General features: G+C 44.1%; 1 protein-coding gene across 3 annotated transcripts in view; it reads left to right on the top strand.

The window, feature by feature from the left end:
* The first annotated feature begins 16991 nt into the window (after positions 1–16991).
* The window catches only part of HMCES (5-hydroxymethylcytosine binding, ES cell specific), a 58871-nt gene continuing 56821 nt past the window's right edge, over positions 16992–19041 (top strand). Inside the window, exon 1 of one of the 3 annotated variants that reach the window (XM_069206231.1) lies at positions 16992–17076. Coding sequence is in view for 1 of the 3 variants with exons in the window: in XM_069206232.1 (XP_069062333.1) it covers positions 17035–17076 (42 nt within the window). In the remaining 2 variants the exon portion in view is untranslated. Of the gene's footprint in view, positions 17344–19041 lie in introns of all 3 variants that reach the window. The other 2 variants (XM_069206232.1, XM_069206230.1) reach the window with 2 other exon arrangements.

Raw genomic sequence — 19041 nt, forward strand, 5'->3', positions numbered from 1 at the left:
GTGGGACTCAGTGAGTCAATTTCTGGTGAATCTTCCAGGAGAAAAGGAGGAGGATTATATGGAAATAGGAAGGATGCCATGCTGGGTTAGGGCAACATGATGGTGTGGAAAGAGAGACCGTGGATTGAGCCATAGCAGAAATGTGCCATGGCATCTCCGTGAGAGGCTCCTTCTGGCTTAGGCTGACGTCTTTGTCTCCTGTCGTACAGCAGAAGATGCTAGAACTGCCTGTTCATTGAACATCACTTTTTGGTGTTCAATCAGATGAAGTTGAAAAAAACCTGGAAGCAGAAACTCTAAAATGTCTTGGCCTAGTGTAGAGAAATGAATCTCCACACGTGCAGTTTTAATCACATAGTAAAGGCAAAAAATACTCTTGCATCTCGTTTTTGAAATAGCAGAGCCAGGGCAACAGCCCTTTCAGAAGAAAAATACTTCTTGAGGGAGAGGCAATGGTCAGCAACCTTCCATTGCCTCAGGGAGAACTTCAGGAAAACAGTAACTGCACCCAGGCACCCTGATTGGTGGTAGGTTTGCCAACCATCTTCAGACATAGCAGGAAAAGTGGGTGGTATGCATTGTTCAGAATGGGTACAAAATCTCATGTTACAGCGAACCCCTCAGATTCTTCCAAGGGGTTAAAATCCTGCAATTCTACTCTGAGACAGCAAGCCCTAACACTTTAGGGGGGGGGGAGTAAGATAAAGCCAGTGCAGAGAAATATTTGGAACAAGGGAGTTGTATTCCAGCCTGAAGACCGACCAAAGCAAGAGTTTCATCCTATTTTGAATCTTTAAAAAGCAAACAAATGTGTGAAGAGAAAATAATTCAGGATAGTGTTTTTTCAGCATATGTTCCTGAATCTTAGAATGGCGATTGGATGTGTAGTATGGATTTTCAGGACGGCTCTTTGCATGTATCCATATGCACGAGTGACATTTTTCATAAGTTAAAAAACTTACAAGAAACACTACCAATACCAAGTACTACCCTTTGGTCTAAAGTTTATTTCCAGAGGTTTTTAAAAGATTCTGGTGGTGGTAGTTCCAGTGACCTCTGCAGAATGAAAGTGTTCTGACCGAGACTTCTAAACACTTGATTCCTCACCTTGTGAATTTCCCCATGCACCTCTCTTAATCCAGAAAAAACAGGCCTTGCGCCCAACCCCTGACGGGTGCTTACCCCACCACTGTACATGGCCTTTGGCCATGCGTAGTGTGAGGTCGGGTGCAGGGCTGCTTCCAACCAACCTGCTCCGCGTGGGTGTCTACCCTCCCGCTGTGCACAGCTAAAGCACTGTGTGGGGTTGGGCGCAGGGCCTCCGCCCAAACCTGCACCCAACCACTGCCGCCACGCATGGTTCACTAGGTCATGTAACAATGTAAAGGGTGCCATTTTAAGTAAGACATACTGGCTTTGTTAAAGGGTCAAAATATAAAATGTGGTGGGCCTACTGGCTGTATTAAGAGATCCGTACATTAACATATATAAAGCACTTACCAGCTTTGTCAAAAAGTCACCAATAACTATAGTCGAATGTATATTTCATAAATACTCACATTGCAATGTTTAATAAAAGTGACAAAGTAATTTCAATAAAGTATTTTCAAAAAAACATTAAACATCACTTTGAGACTTTATTTTTTTTTTAAACGTTTTAGGATACAAAGTGCAGCCGTACAACGAGGAAGTTGTGCCTGCACTCCTGCTAAAGATCGTACAGCTGCGGCTTGGAGTGCTTAAGAAGGAATGCAAGCTCTTGTGGTGTCATGGGTTCAATGCCCTCGGAGACTCACTGGTGTTTTATGGTGCTAGGGGGCTGCTGCACTCCCTGTTGCCCTCCAGAGCATTCAAAAAACAATGAGTGGTTGATGCCTCTGTCTTTCTGGGGACACCACCCGGAAGAAAATATTTACTTTGAAAAAGCACTATCAGGGCATTATGGGGCACTTCTTGCACAGAGCAGTGAATAATAAAAATGCGGCTCTTGCTGCTCATTTATTATTCCTTTTAATTATTTTTTCAGTTTTTTGGATGTCTCGGTCCCAAGCAAGACACCCAAAGTTATATTAAGCTTAAAGCTGCAGAGGGAACCCCAATGGCCCCTGACAGCCTTAATGAGTGCTGACGAGTTGGCCATTATATTTAAAGTGGGTGTCCTGGTGTCCACCTGGACACCCACATGTTGTGGGCATGGGTGGGGGGGAGCCACAGGGGCCCCCTCAGCCCCTGCTGACGCCCCAGCCAGCACCCATAGTGGGTGCCGGCAGGAGCAGGCCATTATTTCAAAGTGGGTGCCCACCCAGAGCACCCACAACAAGCCATGACATTGGGGACCAGAGGTCGGGCGGTTGGAAGCCCCAAGGCACCGGTGGCTTCTGCTGGTTCCCTAGCCAGCACTCAGGTGCTAGGTCCATTCCCTTGCTCCTACCAGGGCACGAACAACTTTTTTCAGTGCTCCCAATGGGCAGGGGGCAAAGTTCTGTTGCCTAACCAGGAGTGTGCGGGCAGGGAAAAGTTTGTTTCCCAGATCCTTTCTGAGGCACGGGGAAGGGGGCTGAATGCACCCTCTACATTAATTAATATAGCGGCCCTGGAGGATGGGGTCCACAGGGCCTTTGGAGGCTCGGGAGGGGGCTACATGCCCCCCCTAAAAAACACACACTGCCCAGGCCCACCGCAAGGGCAGGTTCTCGACATTTGGTTTTTTTTAACAGTGCTGCGGATTCTCCACGGATTTGCAGTACAGATAAAAATAAATTAAATTACTTTTTTGACTCCAGGGGCAGAGGGACCCACCAGACCCCACCACCATGCCAGGGGAGGCAGGATATCCTTACCCTGTCCCCCAATGATTTTGTTAACCTTTTTGTAGGAGAGGGGATTGAGTTCCCGAGTCCTAAAATGGCTTCCGCTACTTCTTTGTTGCTCTATTGGCAGCCAATCAGAGCTTACCTTTTGATCTGTCAGGTGTGCGCATCCTCTGCAGCCTGATATATACATATATTTTAAACCTTAATTTTTCAAAAACTACTCAATAGATTTTCACCAAAGCACAAAAAGTACACTTTCTGGACCAAGATCTAGCTTCCTGCCAAATGTGGTGTAATTCTGTTCAGCCATTTTTCCAGTATTGCTGTTCAATTTGCCAATGGAAAATTGCATGGGGAAAATATAGTTTGGGACCCGCTTGATGGATCACCCCAAAGCTTTACAGGAAGGAGCTGAGGTCGGAGAGACTTATTTTGTGAAGATTTGTCAAATGGCAACGTATTTATAAGCAAACCAAAAAATCTATTTCCAGTGGAAACCTAGACCTAACTATAGTTACGTAGTAGCTAATGCCACTGGATAATGATATTATCTAATCAGTTTTGTGGATACAAGATTTTGGTTGACAATATTGTGTCACTGGATATAGTGACACACATCTGGGTGATCACTACTATAATCCTGCAAGGTGTTGTCACTATATGTGGTTGCTTCTGATATGGTCACTACTGCAACAATGATGAAAAGCATTAGTAGTTTGGAACTATTTTCATTGATCAGAAGTATGCTCATTATAGAAAAGGTTGGAGACCATTGGCCTAAGAAAACAGGTGTCGGTTTTAAAGACACTGTGACCCCTTTAACTCCTATGATTGCACATTGTTCTTCAGGTACAGAAAAAATACATTATATAACAAATGGCATTTAATGCCATCTATTTATTAAAGTATTTCTGTTTTTCATATCTGAAAAGCTTTGTGCAGTCCTTCCACTGGATCTTTCTGGCGAGACAGACTTCTGAAGTTCTCTCTATTTTCTACATTAATCAAGGGATTGTGTTTTTTGTCGTTTTTTGCTATTCCTTTGTTGGTGGTAGGAACGACCATTCAACATCTGGATGGTTGTAAGTCCCTCTGGTTTTATTTAGAACTTGCATAATAATTTTGCTCCTCTGACAGAGCCTTCATCGCATCTAGTGGCCTTCACTTCGGAAAGGAGGCTTTCAAGGCATCTTCTCCTTGTTGGGTAGATTTGTGCCTTTCCGAATGATCCCCTGTATGACAGTTTCCATTCCTTGGTGTATTCATGCCATGGAACGGTAACAGTGCATCAGCATCGTTCTAAGGGCACATTTTATTTGATTCTGTTGGGGATTCAGCAACCTGGGTTACGCCACATACTTTGTACAAGTTCTGCGTGTTGTGTGACAGCTTCCTCAGCTGATGTCCAGCAAAGTCATGTGGAAACAAGCACTGGCAAAGCCAATAGGTCTCACCTTTGGGACCTATTGGCTTTGCCAGTGCATGTTGGCAATGTTCTATAGTGTTTGGCTTTTTCACAAAGCTGTGCTGCTTCGTAAAAAATATATATATATATATATATTTTTTTTTTCTTTTCATTCAAGAAGTACACTTACCAAAACCTTAAAGGGTTTTTGGTAAGCCGCTGCTGGTCTTTCCATTCTACTTGCGTGTGCATGTGTCATGACATATGCATGCATCCAAATGCATGAACAGAATGGGGCAGTGCCATTACACCACTTGTATTAAGTATAAATAAAAAGATATTTTGCTAGGGTAAATTTCAATACATATATGTATATATATATAAAACACACACACACCCCTCCCCCCCTCTCTCTCTCTGTGGAACACTCTGGGTTAATGGGGGAGTGGTTTAGGAGAGCAAGCTGAGGAAATAGCATTTCACATAAGGGAGAGGGGAGCGCAGGAAGAAACACACACAGAGAAAGGAAAAGAGAGAGGGCCTGGGAGAAGCACACAAGAGAGCAAGAAGCAAACACGACACAGCAACGCGAGGGGTAAGTAGAACAACACAGAGCATGAGGAGGCATGTGGGAGAAGTGCAAAAGAAAGAAACATGGAACATCGCTAGGTGAGCATTTGGGAAAGGACATTGGGGAGAAGAGAGAAGTGGAAAACAAATGCAGTCTCATAGAGTACTCAAACAAAAAGAAAACGTTATCTAAATGTGAACAATGGAAGGACAAAAGCCTTCAATCAGAGAGATGGTAAAGAGGCTATGCTCCAGGGGTGGGACTAAGACAAGATGGGCTAGCAAAACCATCAAATATGAAGGACGCAAAATGAGAGTGGCAAAGTCAACCAATGGCAAGCAATGAGCGGGCTGTAAGCCCCTTTAAGTTGTCGGAAAGTCTTCAATGGGTCTTTTGCAACCAGAGAGCTTGTGTTCTCCGGTAGGCTTGACCTAAAAAGAACTGCCTAACTCCTTAGCTATGCTGGCTGCTGCTCTCTCTGCTGTAATCAGATTCGTCCACCAAGAAACCTACATCTCATTAAAGCTGACATATTCACCATACTGACTGCACTATTCCAAAAAAACTGAAAGAGAGATCAGTCTCAGATGGAAACTTTTGAGAAGGTTGCCCCAGGCTACTGAAAGGCTGTTGCATAAGGGATATTTATTATTGCCCATCATTCGAGGTAGAACCAGTCCTCACCCATCAGTACAAATGGTTTTACCGTCATCGAAACGGAGAGTGTCTAATACGGGAGCTACTCTATATCTATGTTTAGGTTTTTTCCCCACGCACAATTCTATGCAACACATTAGCCATAAGTCAACAAATTAAAACTGCTCAAAAACTCCTCTTGTTGGAACTACTTATACCTTCAGTTGCCTAGATAAACCATGATTTATAAAACATACTCTTAAGCAATATAAGTATTAGGTAAACATATAGCAATGGGTTTAATACACTTCTATCTCTGCAAAGCGCTTACTTTAGGCACTCTATTATAGCTTTCAACTAAATGTGATTTGTTTTTCTGTAAAGAGTCCCCTTGCATTACACACCTTTAGCTCATCTCGAGTATTTATTGCAGGTCATGTAAGTGTTCTGTACAAGGTGCACTTCTTGTTTCTTCTCTTTTTATACTCATTTTGTAAGTTATCTTTCTGCTCCTACTTTTTTCCCCTTTATTGTTGTGTCTGTGTGATGCTTTTTCTCCTTCTTTTAAACTCAAATTATAAGCTCAGTAGACACTTTTCTTTAGGGTTTTGCTCCCAAATCAGTAAACCAAAGTTAACCTTATATTTTACAATTGTATTAGAACTTGTGAGCCATCACAATAGAAAAACATATTTGCAACTGTGTTTCAAGGAACAAAGTTGTTATATCCTGATGTAGGTATGATGAATTCTCTCTCCCTAGTTTCCTTGATACCTGCTGCTCAGCCAGGGTCCATGTGATGTCATAGAATGTTGGTGAGAGAGGGCTGAGCGACAGGATGATGCTTCTGGTGGGGCGTTGATACAGAATTGAGATGACACCTCTAGCTAAGAATGTATTCTTCGAATAAATTTCTTCATAAAACCTGTGTTACCTGCAGTCACCCTGTGTTTCGGGGATGAGTGTAGTTTGAAAGATGCCTTTACTTTGTATACTGCAGTGAGTGTTGAAAAATACTCTGGTATTATGCGCAAGATGCTGGTGGGTCGTAGAGACCTTTTGCTTACTTCTTTGATGAGGGCTGAAAGATAGCCATTATGTATTTGGATTGTTTTCTAAGGTGGAAAATGGGTTAAATCCTAATTTATGTATAATGCATTCTCTCTCCCTAGTTTCCCTGATGCCTGCTGCTCAGCAGCCAGGGCGTGTGTGTGTGTGTGATGTCAGAGAATGTTTAGTTATGCCTGGAGAAATCACTTGGAGAGAGTGGGCTTAGCAGCCGGATGCTGCTCCTGGTGGGGCTTTGATATAGCACTGAGATGACACCTGTAACTAAGAATGTATTCTTCAAATAAATGTCATCATAAAACCTACGTTACCTGCCTACTGAGGATCTTTTATTGCAACAAAGGTTTGTGATGGTACAACCTCTGCATGCCCAGACTTTCTGTGCGATATGGCCAGTGGGTATTTACGTATTGTATTGTAATTGTATTTATATAGCGCTTACTACCCCTGACGAGGCGTTGAAGCGCTTTTCGATGAGTAGCACGCTACTCTGGAACCCAACAAGAATTAGTATCGTTAAATAATGAGTACAGTTTTAGTATTATTATGAGTTAATTTGAGCCGCGGATATGAGAGTTTGTTAGTTAGATTGACTGGAGTAATGGAGGAGGAAAGAAATCCAGAAGTGTTAATTGGGAGTATATCCTTCATTTACTCAACCCAAAGGCTTGGGATGAGTAAAGGGGGGTGGAGGGGGAAGAGTATGTGGAAGGGTTAGGGAGAGCATAGTAGCAGGGTGAGATAAATGCAGGAGAATTTAGTAGGGTTGTGTGGGAGGTCACAGTAGTAGAGTGAGGTTTGGTGAGTTAGATGTGGAAGCGGAGGGAAGAGCTTAGGCAGAGATATTTAGGAGATGAAAGTGGTAGAAGGGATTTGGGATGAGTCAGAGTGAGAATGGAGGCTAGTTTGATAGAGACGTGACATAAGAGTGATGAGTAGATAAGTGTGATAAGATGAGAGCAGGAATTCATAGATATCTAGTATAACAACCCACCCAGGAGCCATGCAATGATCCACGAACATGCCAAGCACAGAAACAACATATACACATACATACATATATATATATATATACACACATGAATACACACACGAATACACACACATATGCACATACAATACATAATTAGAACCATGGGTAAAAAATACTTAGTCAAACAGGTTGAAGAGTGTGTGTGTATTTTATTGTTATGACATAGTAGCAATACATATTTCCTAAAGAAACTATAAATAAATAGAAATATACATATAATCTGAAAAGATATTTATCAACATAGGCATATGCAGTTCATAGTTGTTTGAATAAGGTGGTTATGAAGGAAAGAGCCAACGCTTGAGTAGTTTTCTGAAGACAAGAAAGTTATCTTACTTATGCTTCCACTACCATAGCTATGTGTTTAAAATCCTTCTTATTATGCAAAGCACTCATTTTAGCAGTATAATTTTTCAAGGCACTATTTTTGTATCATGCTCTTAAAAGAAATCTCTTTTCTGTGAAGTGCCCACTTGTAGCTTGTGTGGAGCATTTTATAGCGTCAATGGCTGACAGACTCACAAAGGAAATCCTTGTATCTGCTCCTGGAGGCTGCACAGTGCCGTTGTTCCCAATGGGGTTCTTCATACAAAATGGAAAACCCTACTTTTTACAATTGTTTTACCTTCTTTATACAATGATGCTAGAACTTATGGTATTTCATTTACAAAACAGAAAATAAAATTCCAAAGGTGTTGGAACCAATGGACTACTGCTTATTAAACAGAAAACAAATTACAGAGGTGTTGAAAAGAATGGCCTTCTGCTTATAAAAAAGAGAATAATATGTTAGAATTGTTCAAAACCTAAAGTTTTCTACTTACAAGTATGGAGGAAGCAAAGTCTCTAGTTGGGGGTCAAGTTACTAACGATGTGAAAGTTATGAGTTGTGTTTTGTACGTGTTCTACAGAGTGTGTAAATTATCCTATTGCCAGGCTTATAATGCCTTCTAATGTGTACATATAAGTACACAGACATAACATGAAGCACTACACCTGCAGGATTTGCATTAGAATCATATAAAAACAATGCATAGCTTTCAATGAGCCATTATGAAACAAACATCATAAAAGACCAGGGTCTTGCGGTCACTGGTCCAACATCAAGGATTACGATCAGGTGCAGTCATACCATACAAATGCCAGGCTAGGCACTATAGAGTTGCTAATTAACAATAACAATGTCTTAACATATTATTTTTGAGAATCTTCTTACACATCAAAGGAGTGCTGAGATCATGGGAGTTTTTCATCCAATGTGTCAGCCCACACCACAAGCTGAAATGCCTCTAAATGGTTAAATAATAGATGCTATTACTACCCAACTCAGTGGTGCTGATTTCATGACCTTGAATGAAGAAGGACACTATTGTTCCATCAGGATTTGAACCTGTGACCTGCAGGTCTCTAACCAGGTGGTCATTCAGCTGACCCAGATGTCCTGCGACATCCTCACTCCTGCTACACTTGGTGCTTCCTTTTAAGTAAACTGCCTTTTATCCACTTCCGCTTGCTAATGGGCTACCAGAGAGAAAAGGAACTGAAGAGGAAATATCCAGGTGGAGCTGGGGACAAGGCACAAGGACTTCAGTGCCGGAAACCACCCAGAGATGAGGGGATGGATGACTTCCACGCCCTCCATGCATTGGTCTGATTGGTGGTCTTGCTCGATGTTTCTTCTGAGTGGTATTATTATATCAGAGTTTCCCTCTAGTACTGAACCGGTGAAAGACAAATAAGCACACAGCACCGTAAACAACGTGATATGTATTTATATGGTGCAATCTACATAATTTCTGCCAGAAAACAGCAGTTAAAGTGAATGAGACGTCCTCATCACTTCTGTAGGACCGGTGCTTATTCACTAGTCCTCATCTGAGTAGACTTTGGCTATGCTGCGCTTACCAGAATACATTACTCTTCCCTCCCACATCAAATGAGCCCTTCAGTCAGAAAATTTTCTGCACATCTTGCCCATTCTGAAGCAACTCTACTTGCTCCTCATCAGAGCAACAATCAAATTCAAGATCTGTTGTTTAGCTTATAAATCCATCCACCTAAGCATACTGACGCCTGGAGAATTTGCTCAATACGGTGGGTGATCAAAGAGGTCACAGACCACCTGACTTCAAGACCTCAAAAGCACTGAACACATTTTCTCCGGGGCCACAGCACCTTCTGGAGTTCCTTTCCATTGGATACAGGAACTGCAGTCACCCTCCTATCATTCGTGAGATATCTCAAAATGTATTATCTTCCTTATCCATCTGACAGATAGTGCTTCTTCAATGAAGCCGGGCTCAAGTGGGCCTTGTAGTCCGTATTGTACGGCTCAACAGCACTGCTCTTCTTCGTATTGTTTTGCTCTGCTGACTGTACATTGTAAAGCAACCTAGTATCTTTTGATGCACTGTGTGAAATTGTAAAGAAAAATAAGGCAAACTGTGAATGAAGCACTGCCTCGTCTTCCCTCCTGGTTCTGTTTTAGAAGGATCTCTGGGTATGGAATCCAAGTATGATTAAAGGATCCGGGCAAGGACACCCACCCATGGCCTTAGACCTTTGAAAAGATCCGACAGGGACTGATGAAGATGCCCACAGCACGACTGCACTATGCCAGGCAAAGAGTGACTGTAGGAAGCTGGCTTTGTATATACTATATCAAAGTGAGATATAGTGTGCACTGAGTCCAGGGGTTCCCCAGAGGCTTAACTGAGGCTAAAGTAGATAATACTAATGCTCTATTTTAAGGTAGTGTAGTCAAGCAGTTAGGCTTATCAGAGGATAGTGCAAAGCATTTGTTGTACACACACAGTCAATAATGAGGCACACCCTCAATGACTAACTCCAGGCCAATTTATTTATATTGAAATAATAGGTTTTGTTACTTTATTTCTAGAACCACAAGGATTTTGTTGCAGGTAAGTACATTTGCAAATAAGTATCAAGTATATGTATCAAAGACACTTTTTTTTAGATTTTGCAAATAAAACGATTTACAGGCAAGTAACACTTTTCACTTTTAAAAGTTGACACTGCAATTTTCAGGACAGTCCTAGGGAGGAAGTGTTAGAGCAGTTTTGAGGTAAGTATTCGACTTACAGTTCCAGTCTCTAGGGTTAGGATGTCCACTGGTCAGGGTTCATGATGACCCCAAACTTACACCACCAGCAACATAGGGCCGGTCGGGTGCAGAGGTCAAAGCTGAAGTTCGATTTAGAATGGGATCCTATGGAGACTGGGGCACTTGGAAACAGTCGCCTGTGACTTCGGGGCAGACCTGGGGGTTTAGGTGAGCACTGGGGGGGGGCCACAGGTCAGCACCAAATACACCCCCCCCAGCGGCACAGGGGCGGCCGGGTGCAAACACAGCAATGGGCTCCCAATGCTTTTCAATAAGGGACCCAGGGGGGTCACAAAGATGCTGCAGGCTGTGTCCAGTGGGTCGGTTCCAGTAAACCACAAGCTGGACGAGGAGGAGGGCCGTCTGCTGAACACTGCTGAACCAGTGGTCAATTCCCCAAGGCCTGGGGGTATAAGGGTACCTTTAGGGGTCGGGAATCTTCGTCTGGTTCTCTCAAAGTCAGGGGGGTCCCCTGGATTTAGGCTGCAGGCATCGTCATGTTGTCCAGGAGGGGTCAACTCAGGGTGGACACAAGGTCAGAGTCACCTGGGAGGGACCTGCTGTAGACCGGTGGCCCACCTGGACACGGGCCGTGGGCGTCTGGTGCAGATTTGGCAGGACTCGCAGATCCAGGGCTATTCTGGAGTACTTTTGGAGGGTTTCTTCTGGTCAGGCCCACTGTCCTCAGGTGTTTTGTCCTCTGGTGGGCAGGCAGCCCTCTGCAGGTTTGGAGAGGTTGCTGGTCCTGCTGGATCTGTCGCCTTTTTGGAGCAGAGTCCTTGAAGCTGCAGTCAGGCTGGTAGGGATGGGGCCAAGTCAATTGTCGTCTGGAGTCTTTACAGCTGGGGGAGGGGGCAGGTGGGTCAGTTTAGCAGTCTTTTTTTTTTCTTGTCTTGAGGTTGCCAGGAATCTGGTGAGCTACGTTCAAGGGTGCCCCTAAATACTAGATTTTATGGGTGTTACTGGGGTCAGAGGGTAGTAGCCAATGGCTACTGTCCCTGTGGGTAGCTACACACTCCCTGTGTCCACTCTATTTGGGGAGGGGGACATATTCCTAACCCTATTGGTCCCTGTCCTCCAAACCAAGATGGAGGATTCTGCAGAGAGGGGGTCACTTCAGCTCTGGACACCTTAGGAGTGGTCCTGGCAGGAGTGGTCACTCCTCCCTGTTTTTCCTAATTTTCCTGCCGGAGTTGCTGCCAAAAGTAGGGCTTTGTACGGGCGGGCAGGCATCTCCACTAGCTGGAGTGCCCTGGGACACTGTAACAGGAAGCCTGAGCCGTTGAGGCTCACCGCCAAGTGTTACAGATCCTGCAGGTGGGAAGTGTGAAGCACCTGCACCCAGAGCAGGTTTTGTTTCTGACTTCAGAGGGCACAAAGCCCTTCACCCCATTGGGTCAGAAACTCGTCTTTTAGTGGCAGGCTTGCACAGACTGGTCAGCCTTACACTAAAGGGTTGGTTAAAATACAGGGGGCATCTCTAAGATGCCCTCTGGGTGCATTGTACAATAAATCCAACACTGGCATCAGAGTGGCTTTATTGTGCTGAGAAGTTTGACACCAAACTTCTCAGTCTTCAGTGAAGCCATCATGGAGCTGTCAAGTTCGTAATGACAAACTCCCAGCCCATGTACTTAATATGGCCACACTGCAGTTACAATGTCTAAGAATGGACTTAGACACTGTAGGGGCATAGTGCTAATGTAGCTATGCCCTCATCTGTGGTATAGTGCATCCTGCCTTAGGGCTGTGTAAGGACTGCTAGAAGGGTAACTTACCTATGCCACAGGCAGTGGTTGGTGGGCATGGAACCCTAGGAGGGATGCCATGTTGACTTTACCTTTTTCACCCCACCAGAACACACAATCTGCAATGGCAGTGTGCATGCGTTTGGTGAGCGGTCCCTTTGGGTGGAACAATACATGCTGCAGCCTTTAGGGACCCTCCCTGGTCACAGAGCGCTTGGTACCACTGGGAACTTTTACAAAGGACTTATTTGTGTGCCAGGGGTGTGCCAATTGTGGGAACATGGGTACAGTTTTAGGGAAAGAACACTGGTGCAGTGGCCTGGTTAGCAGGATCCCAGCACACTCTCAGTCACGTCAGCATCAATATCAGGCAAAAAGTGTTTGGGGGAGGGAGGGGTGTAACCATGCCAAAAAGGGGCACTTTTCTGTAGTGACCATCCGGCAAAACCTGGAATATGCAGTGCTCGAGCAAGCTTTGTACAACACAGAATTCAGACCCAAGACATTCTCTTGAGTATACAACACATCTTCTTAAAACAGATTAGAGGAAAGGTACTCAAGGAGGACACAGACTAAATAAATGAACATAACATCTGCAAATGTAACCACCAACAAATTATTTATAAATTACATAGTTGCAAAACTGGGTTGGAATTTAGAGCATGTACAATGTCTGTCTTATACAAAGCATGTTCATTGGTTTCTCACCTATCACTCCATAGTGGACTTTAAAGAGGATTTACCCTAGCAAGCAAATAGTAAAATCTGCCTGACACTGTTAACTGCCCATGATATAGGACTGAATGTGACTTAGAGAAGCTAGGCATTGCCTTTTTGGTGTATTTGTCACCTTCCTTCATGGATTGTCTACTTTCATTTATGTGTGGGCTTGTACCCGATTCCTAACCTCAGGGTCCTGACACTGTTAATCGTTAATGATAAAGGGCTGAATTTGTGAGGCATCGCATGTGTTTATTTTTCTCTTTCCTTTCTGAGTTCTCTAGTTGCATTTGCTTGTAGGCATGCAAGCTTGATCCTGATTTCAGGACACTGACTGCTAGTAACCAGAGCATGCCTCTGGGACTCTCCCTCATTGCTCCTGGGTGGACTCTTTATACCATTTACAATGTCTGTATCCAATGCATCGCTCTGGGATGCTCAGCATTCCTTCCAAGTAACCTCGTAGAGCATGACCCACCTACTTGTAACCAATGTTTTCCTGTTTTCGTGCACTCCTGGGTGGATCATTTATCATGTCTGTCTGTATCCAGTGCATGCTTGTGGGTACCTCACCTTTCTCTCCTGGCTAGATTACACAGATTATCTTTCATGGCCGACTGCATCCAACATATAAAGTGAGCTGCACTGGTCGTTCCTGGGTGGACTTCTTAGATAATTAACAATGACAATTTGTACCCACTGCATGAGTCTTGGTTGCTCTCTTGCTAGTGTGTAGCATTGGGGAAGTGTCTGCCATATTCTAAGCCTGAGTAGTCCGATAGGTTAAGCTGATGTTCCTCTTGAATCTATCACCTAGGTTAGGATCTTGCAGGATCTAGTGGCTGGAAGGAGACCTCCAACGTCAACATAGCTACGCACGATTGTGACCACAGCACTGGGTCCCTGCACTGTCAACACGGACTACCCTCACAGGTATATCTCACCCATCTTGGCTAAATCCTTCCAGTAACCAAGCGCCTAGCAAAAGAATCCGACTCTGTCCACATACCCCCATATAGTTATGGGATAAGTGCTTCCTTTTCCCCTTTACAGATATCTACAAATAACTATGTAACAGCAGAGGTGAATCTGCGCTACATAGTCCCTAGCGCCTAATTTTCTGCTTGCTTGTATTTGCCCCTTTCTATTTGCATGGTCTGTAGATTTCCATGCTTCCAGAAACCCTTTCTGTATGTAACCTTAAGTAGGTGACATCATCCTGGCAGGGGTCCAGGACCTAGCAGGCATGTAACCCAACCCTTTCCATTCCCATGCTGCTAATCCCACTGGTCTGTTACTTATCCTTCCTTTCTCCCTGCAGTTTGCTTCCTTTTCTTGCCACTATAGGTTGCACAGCTGATCACATTCCCCTCTTTACCTCCTTTTTAACCTCTCCTCACAGGGTATCCTGCACAGTGGAGAGCAGAGAGGTTGTGGGCATCTTCCTGTGGTGTCCCGTCAGGCCTGGTTGATGCCTGAAACAGTTCTAGGACCCCAAGCTTAGCATCTTGCCCTCCCTTCCACATGGATCCTTCAGTAAACTCCTTATCACCCACAATTCTGCTAACTTACTAATTGTTTTCTTCGACATCATCATCCTACTACCAACTTGATTACTCAGCAGCCCTAAATAGCTGCTATGGTGAGTGTTTATGTTATTTCTGTGTGACTCCATAGTGCGTCTGCACTAGCTGCCCATATCTAACGCATGGCTTTGGTTTTCTCTCTTGTCACTCTTTGGTGGACTAAATAGATCATCTGCCATGGCCAGCTGCACCCAGTGCAAGAAGGTGATTTACTCTTCTGTTGCCCCAGCCTCTTCATATCACTACCGTGGTGGCCAGTGGCTGCATAGCTGTGGGTTCCTGGTCGGACTTACAGATCATTTCCCATGGCTGCATGCAAGCAGAGCATGTCCATGGGTTAGTCATCCATTGCCAGGTGGATTCTTGCAGCACAAGGATACCCTTGTGGGTGATAGTTAGGGTAACCACATTTTGAATACCAAAAAACTGGACATTTCGCAGAAATAAAAGGACTAAAATTTTACATCAACCAAGCAGCACAGAATAACAGCCTTCATTAATCTAGAGTTGCAGAAGAGGCACTAAGAACATAAATAAAATGCAATTTTTAAACCACTAAGATACATTTTACTCAAATTGCTTTCTTATAAAAGCTGATAACCAGCCCTGATTTTGAAACACAAAAAACATGCCTCCCTCTGTTTTCAGTCAACTCTCTCCAAAAACCGGGACATGAGCCAAATTTGCCTAACTCTGCAGGACTCCTGGTGATAAACTGGGACTGTCCCAGCAAATCCGGGACGCCTGCAAACCCTTGTGACTGTGTGCTTTACAAATGTGCATAACAATTATCATGGCTACCGGTATCCAGCGCACACATGGAGCTTGCCCACTGTTAATTCTGGGCGGGGCGGGACTATAAAGCGCACATACCACTGCTGCGTATAGCACAGTGCACGCCAGTTGGTTTAATACATTGTACTGTCCATGAGAAAGAGGCTAACCCCAAGCTAATCATGAAAGTTCTCACTACTGTGGGAAATGGGGGAGCCGTACCTTCTCCCAAAATGTATGATTTATTTGTATGCGCTGTATTAGTTAGACACTTGCCCCGTCCACCTTTGTAGGTGGATGTCACTTTCCTTTGTGGGGCTAAATGCTCCTTATATTTCTGCTCATAGTTTCTCTCTGGAGTGAGCTCACTTTGCGATTTCTTGATTGGAACCTTAATTTGGTTCTATCCCACTAGCACCTGTTGCTTATTAATTACCCGCCTTTAGCTGCCATTTTAGATTAGCATGGGGAATTTCCCTTTGGAGGAACTGAATCTTTGTGTAACCCTATTTCTGCCTTTAAATAACTGAACTTTGCATTGTTTCTTTAACTTTGCTAGTTAATTTACTTTTATTCTGTAACCAGGTAATTATCGATTTATAACTGAGTTAAATGATTTGAAGTTATAATTTTACTAATGCATTAATAAACTTTAAGATTTGCAAATATACTCCTCTCTGTCTTTACTATGGATAAAATATGCTTAACTGTTACTGAAATGTTCAATTTGGTGAGTATAAGCTAAAGGTGGGCAGAACTAGTGGAGTTTCACTCCATGAAGTTACATAAAAACTCCACGAGATTCCACAGAGTTCTGCGAGCAGACAGAATTCGGGCACGTCACCACACACTGCACCATGCAGCACGCCAGAGGATGCTTCTTTCTGCTGCTCAAGTAGGTTTCCTACTCAAGCGCCAGCTTTCAGAAAGCGAACAATCGCGACCTGCCGTGACCGCCAGCATTGAGAAATCTCACCGGGAGGTGTTCTAGTGCCTGAAAATCACGCTAGGGGATGCAAATTCTCACTCTTCAATTTAACACTGGCGAGCCGCATGCAAAAATAACTCCACCGTTCGGTGCTTGGCGGGGTTTGCCTGGGTCTCTGTGCTCCAAGTAGAACACAGAGTGGGCAAATCTATGCGAACTCCACCAGAAGAGCGGAATTTTTTTTGGGACTCTCCATACTATAAGCCTCAGTTGGACAGCAAGGTCCATCGAAATTTCAGTTACAGAAGCCTTTGCAAAGTGAATGACTCGCTATACAATTCAGGTTTACAATTCAGCTTTACTGGCACAACTAGACACGTAAAGTTAGATGTTTACAAACTGTCTTTCGATTCAATAAATAATTTATGTTATTAGTTACAGAAAGAGAGTGATAAATAAAGGCTACTATGAGCAGGTGTTGTATGCTCCACAAAGCCTTGGTAGCCCTGGCTGCTGTGTGTTTCCTCGTGAGTCCCAGGCCGTCGGATGCTGTATATAATCCAGATGGTGGTCACGCGGCAGCCGGGCGGTCACGTGGGGGCGCGTCGCCGCTCAGGTCTTTCCTCTAATGGGAGCCGGGCTCCTGTGGCGGGAGAGGGCGGTGACGCAGGTACGGGTCGCTGCGAGGGTCTCCCCTCCCGGTACCGGTTTCGCGCGCCTTTTCACGCGGCAGCCGAGGGAGGGGAAGCTGCCGTGCCCCCGAGGGCACCGTGCAAAGCCCCCTTCCGGAGTACCGAGATAGTCCGGGGGAGGCCCGCGAACGGTATCCCGCAGGGGTGGGAGATTCCGCCGCGCAGGGAGTCCGCAGCCTCCCTGGGCGAGGCCTAGGGGCCTGGCCCCCACCCAGACATCAGTGTCCTTGGAGTCCAAGAAGCAGGTGTGGAGGAAGGGGCATCGAGGGCGTGAAGGGCAGTCTCTGTGTGTGGACAAACGGCTCACGTTCCTTCATTATGCTTGCCGAGGGCCAGGGTGCATTCTGGGTGATGTAGTTTTGTAGGCTGGAGCGTGCGCTGAAGTTATGTATCGTAGTAGTTTGACGATGTCCAGGAATGCGATGCCTCTGATAACCAGTTTTCCAACTGGTAGACACATCCACCTCTACCACGTTTCCCAGGTCCACGTGTGCCAGCAGGCCTGATTCAAGCGGGGGACTCATGGTTTTATTGACTTTATTCCAGTTGCCACCCGTCGAAAATTCCATCTACTTCCATAGAAGTCAACTAGGAAGCTACATTCCCCCAATGTCCCACTTCCCTGGTGGAAAATGTTGACGTGTATGCACTCCAGGATTTTTTTTTTGCTTTATGGGACATTTTAGTTTTCCTTATGCAATTGTAAACCCATACTTACAAACGTTAGTATGCAAAGGGACAAAAAAAGGTGGACTGGAGTATCCAGTCCTGCAAGGAAAACTTGGCAGCTATGTATAACTTGAACACAGACAGTCTTACCATCGGAGCACACATGGTAAAAAAGTATAGCGCCTACGCTCGGGGGCACGTGCTAAAAACAGTATAGCGGAAGGACTAATTAGCGTATGCCATGCGCATCACGAAGTGACGTCAAAGCCATAGCAGATCTGTCACCATAAAAGAGGTGGACCTATTTTATACTCAAAGCTGAGATTTGAAGTTTGATATGTCCGCTATACGCGGTGTCCGAATTACCTTAAAAAAGGTATGGGGACTGCGATCCTGAGTCCAGAGGGGCAAAGCCAGTTAGCCTGGGGTAGGATCAAAGGTATGACTAAAAAGAAAAAAATATTCTGCAGATCATTTTTTGTTTTTTCACCTTTAAGTAACTGCATATAAAATACACACCTTAAATGAAAGTTAGATTACACAATGAGAAATGCACTATTTTACGTTGAGAGACCTTTATTGATTGAGGCAGTCACTTCATCTATCTGTGTGTACAACCAGAGACTGGTTAGTGCAGTGGGGAGTAGTAACTTGGGTGTTTTGAGGACCCATACGGTAACAGAAACTACCGTGAATATATATGTCATTTTAAACTTGCATTGCTATCACAAAGTGCACAAAAAGATACAAAGTTATTTCAAAATAATAGATCTTTGTAGAATGCAGACTGTATCTAGTGAAATATTTTTTAATACCCTCCGTTAAAAGCTTTGCTCCACAGGTCACCTTACAATACCTCTCAAAAAGAATACTCTTCAAGTGACTAGATCAGCAAAAGCCTATACCGCCTTCCAAGCAGACATACATTTGTAGATTAGATTAACCAAATGTGCACATTTAGTTTTTTTTCAGGCAGCAGGCTTCAGTTGAGGCATGTTCCTTTTAACATAAAGTAGGGGAACTGTTTTGGTCAAATTAAAAAGGATGGGAGCATTGTAAGCTTCAGGTCCTGTCCACTTCAACCTCTGGCTGTATGAATTTAAATACGTTTTATATAGTGTTTTCAAACCTTAGCAACACCTTCAGCTATATCTGATTGCTGTCTGACTTGAAATCACAAACCTCTAGTTAAAAATAATGCATTTGTAAAACATTTAATAATGTTTATTATGAAATTACGTACAACGGACATTTATCAGCACAGTGAAGTACCT

Source organism: Pleurodeles waltl, chromosome 9 (genome assembly GCF_031143425.1).
Source record: "Pleurodeles waltl isolate 20211129_DDA chromosome 9, aPleWal1.hap1.20221129, whole genome shotgun sequence".
Lineage (NCBI taxonomy): Eukaryota > Metazoa > Chordata > Amphibia > Caudata > Salamandridae > Pleurodeles > Pleurodeles waltl.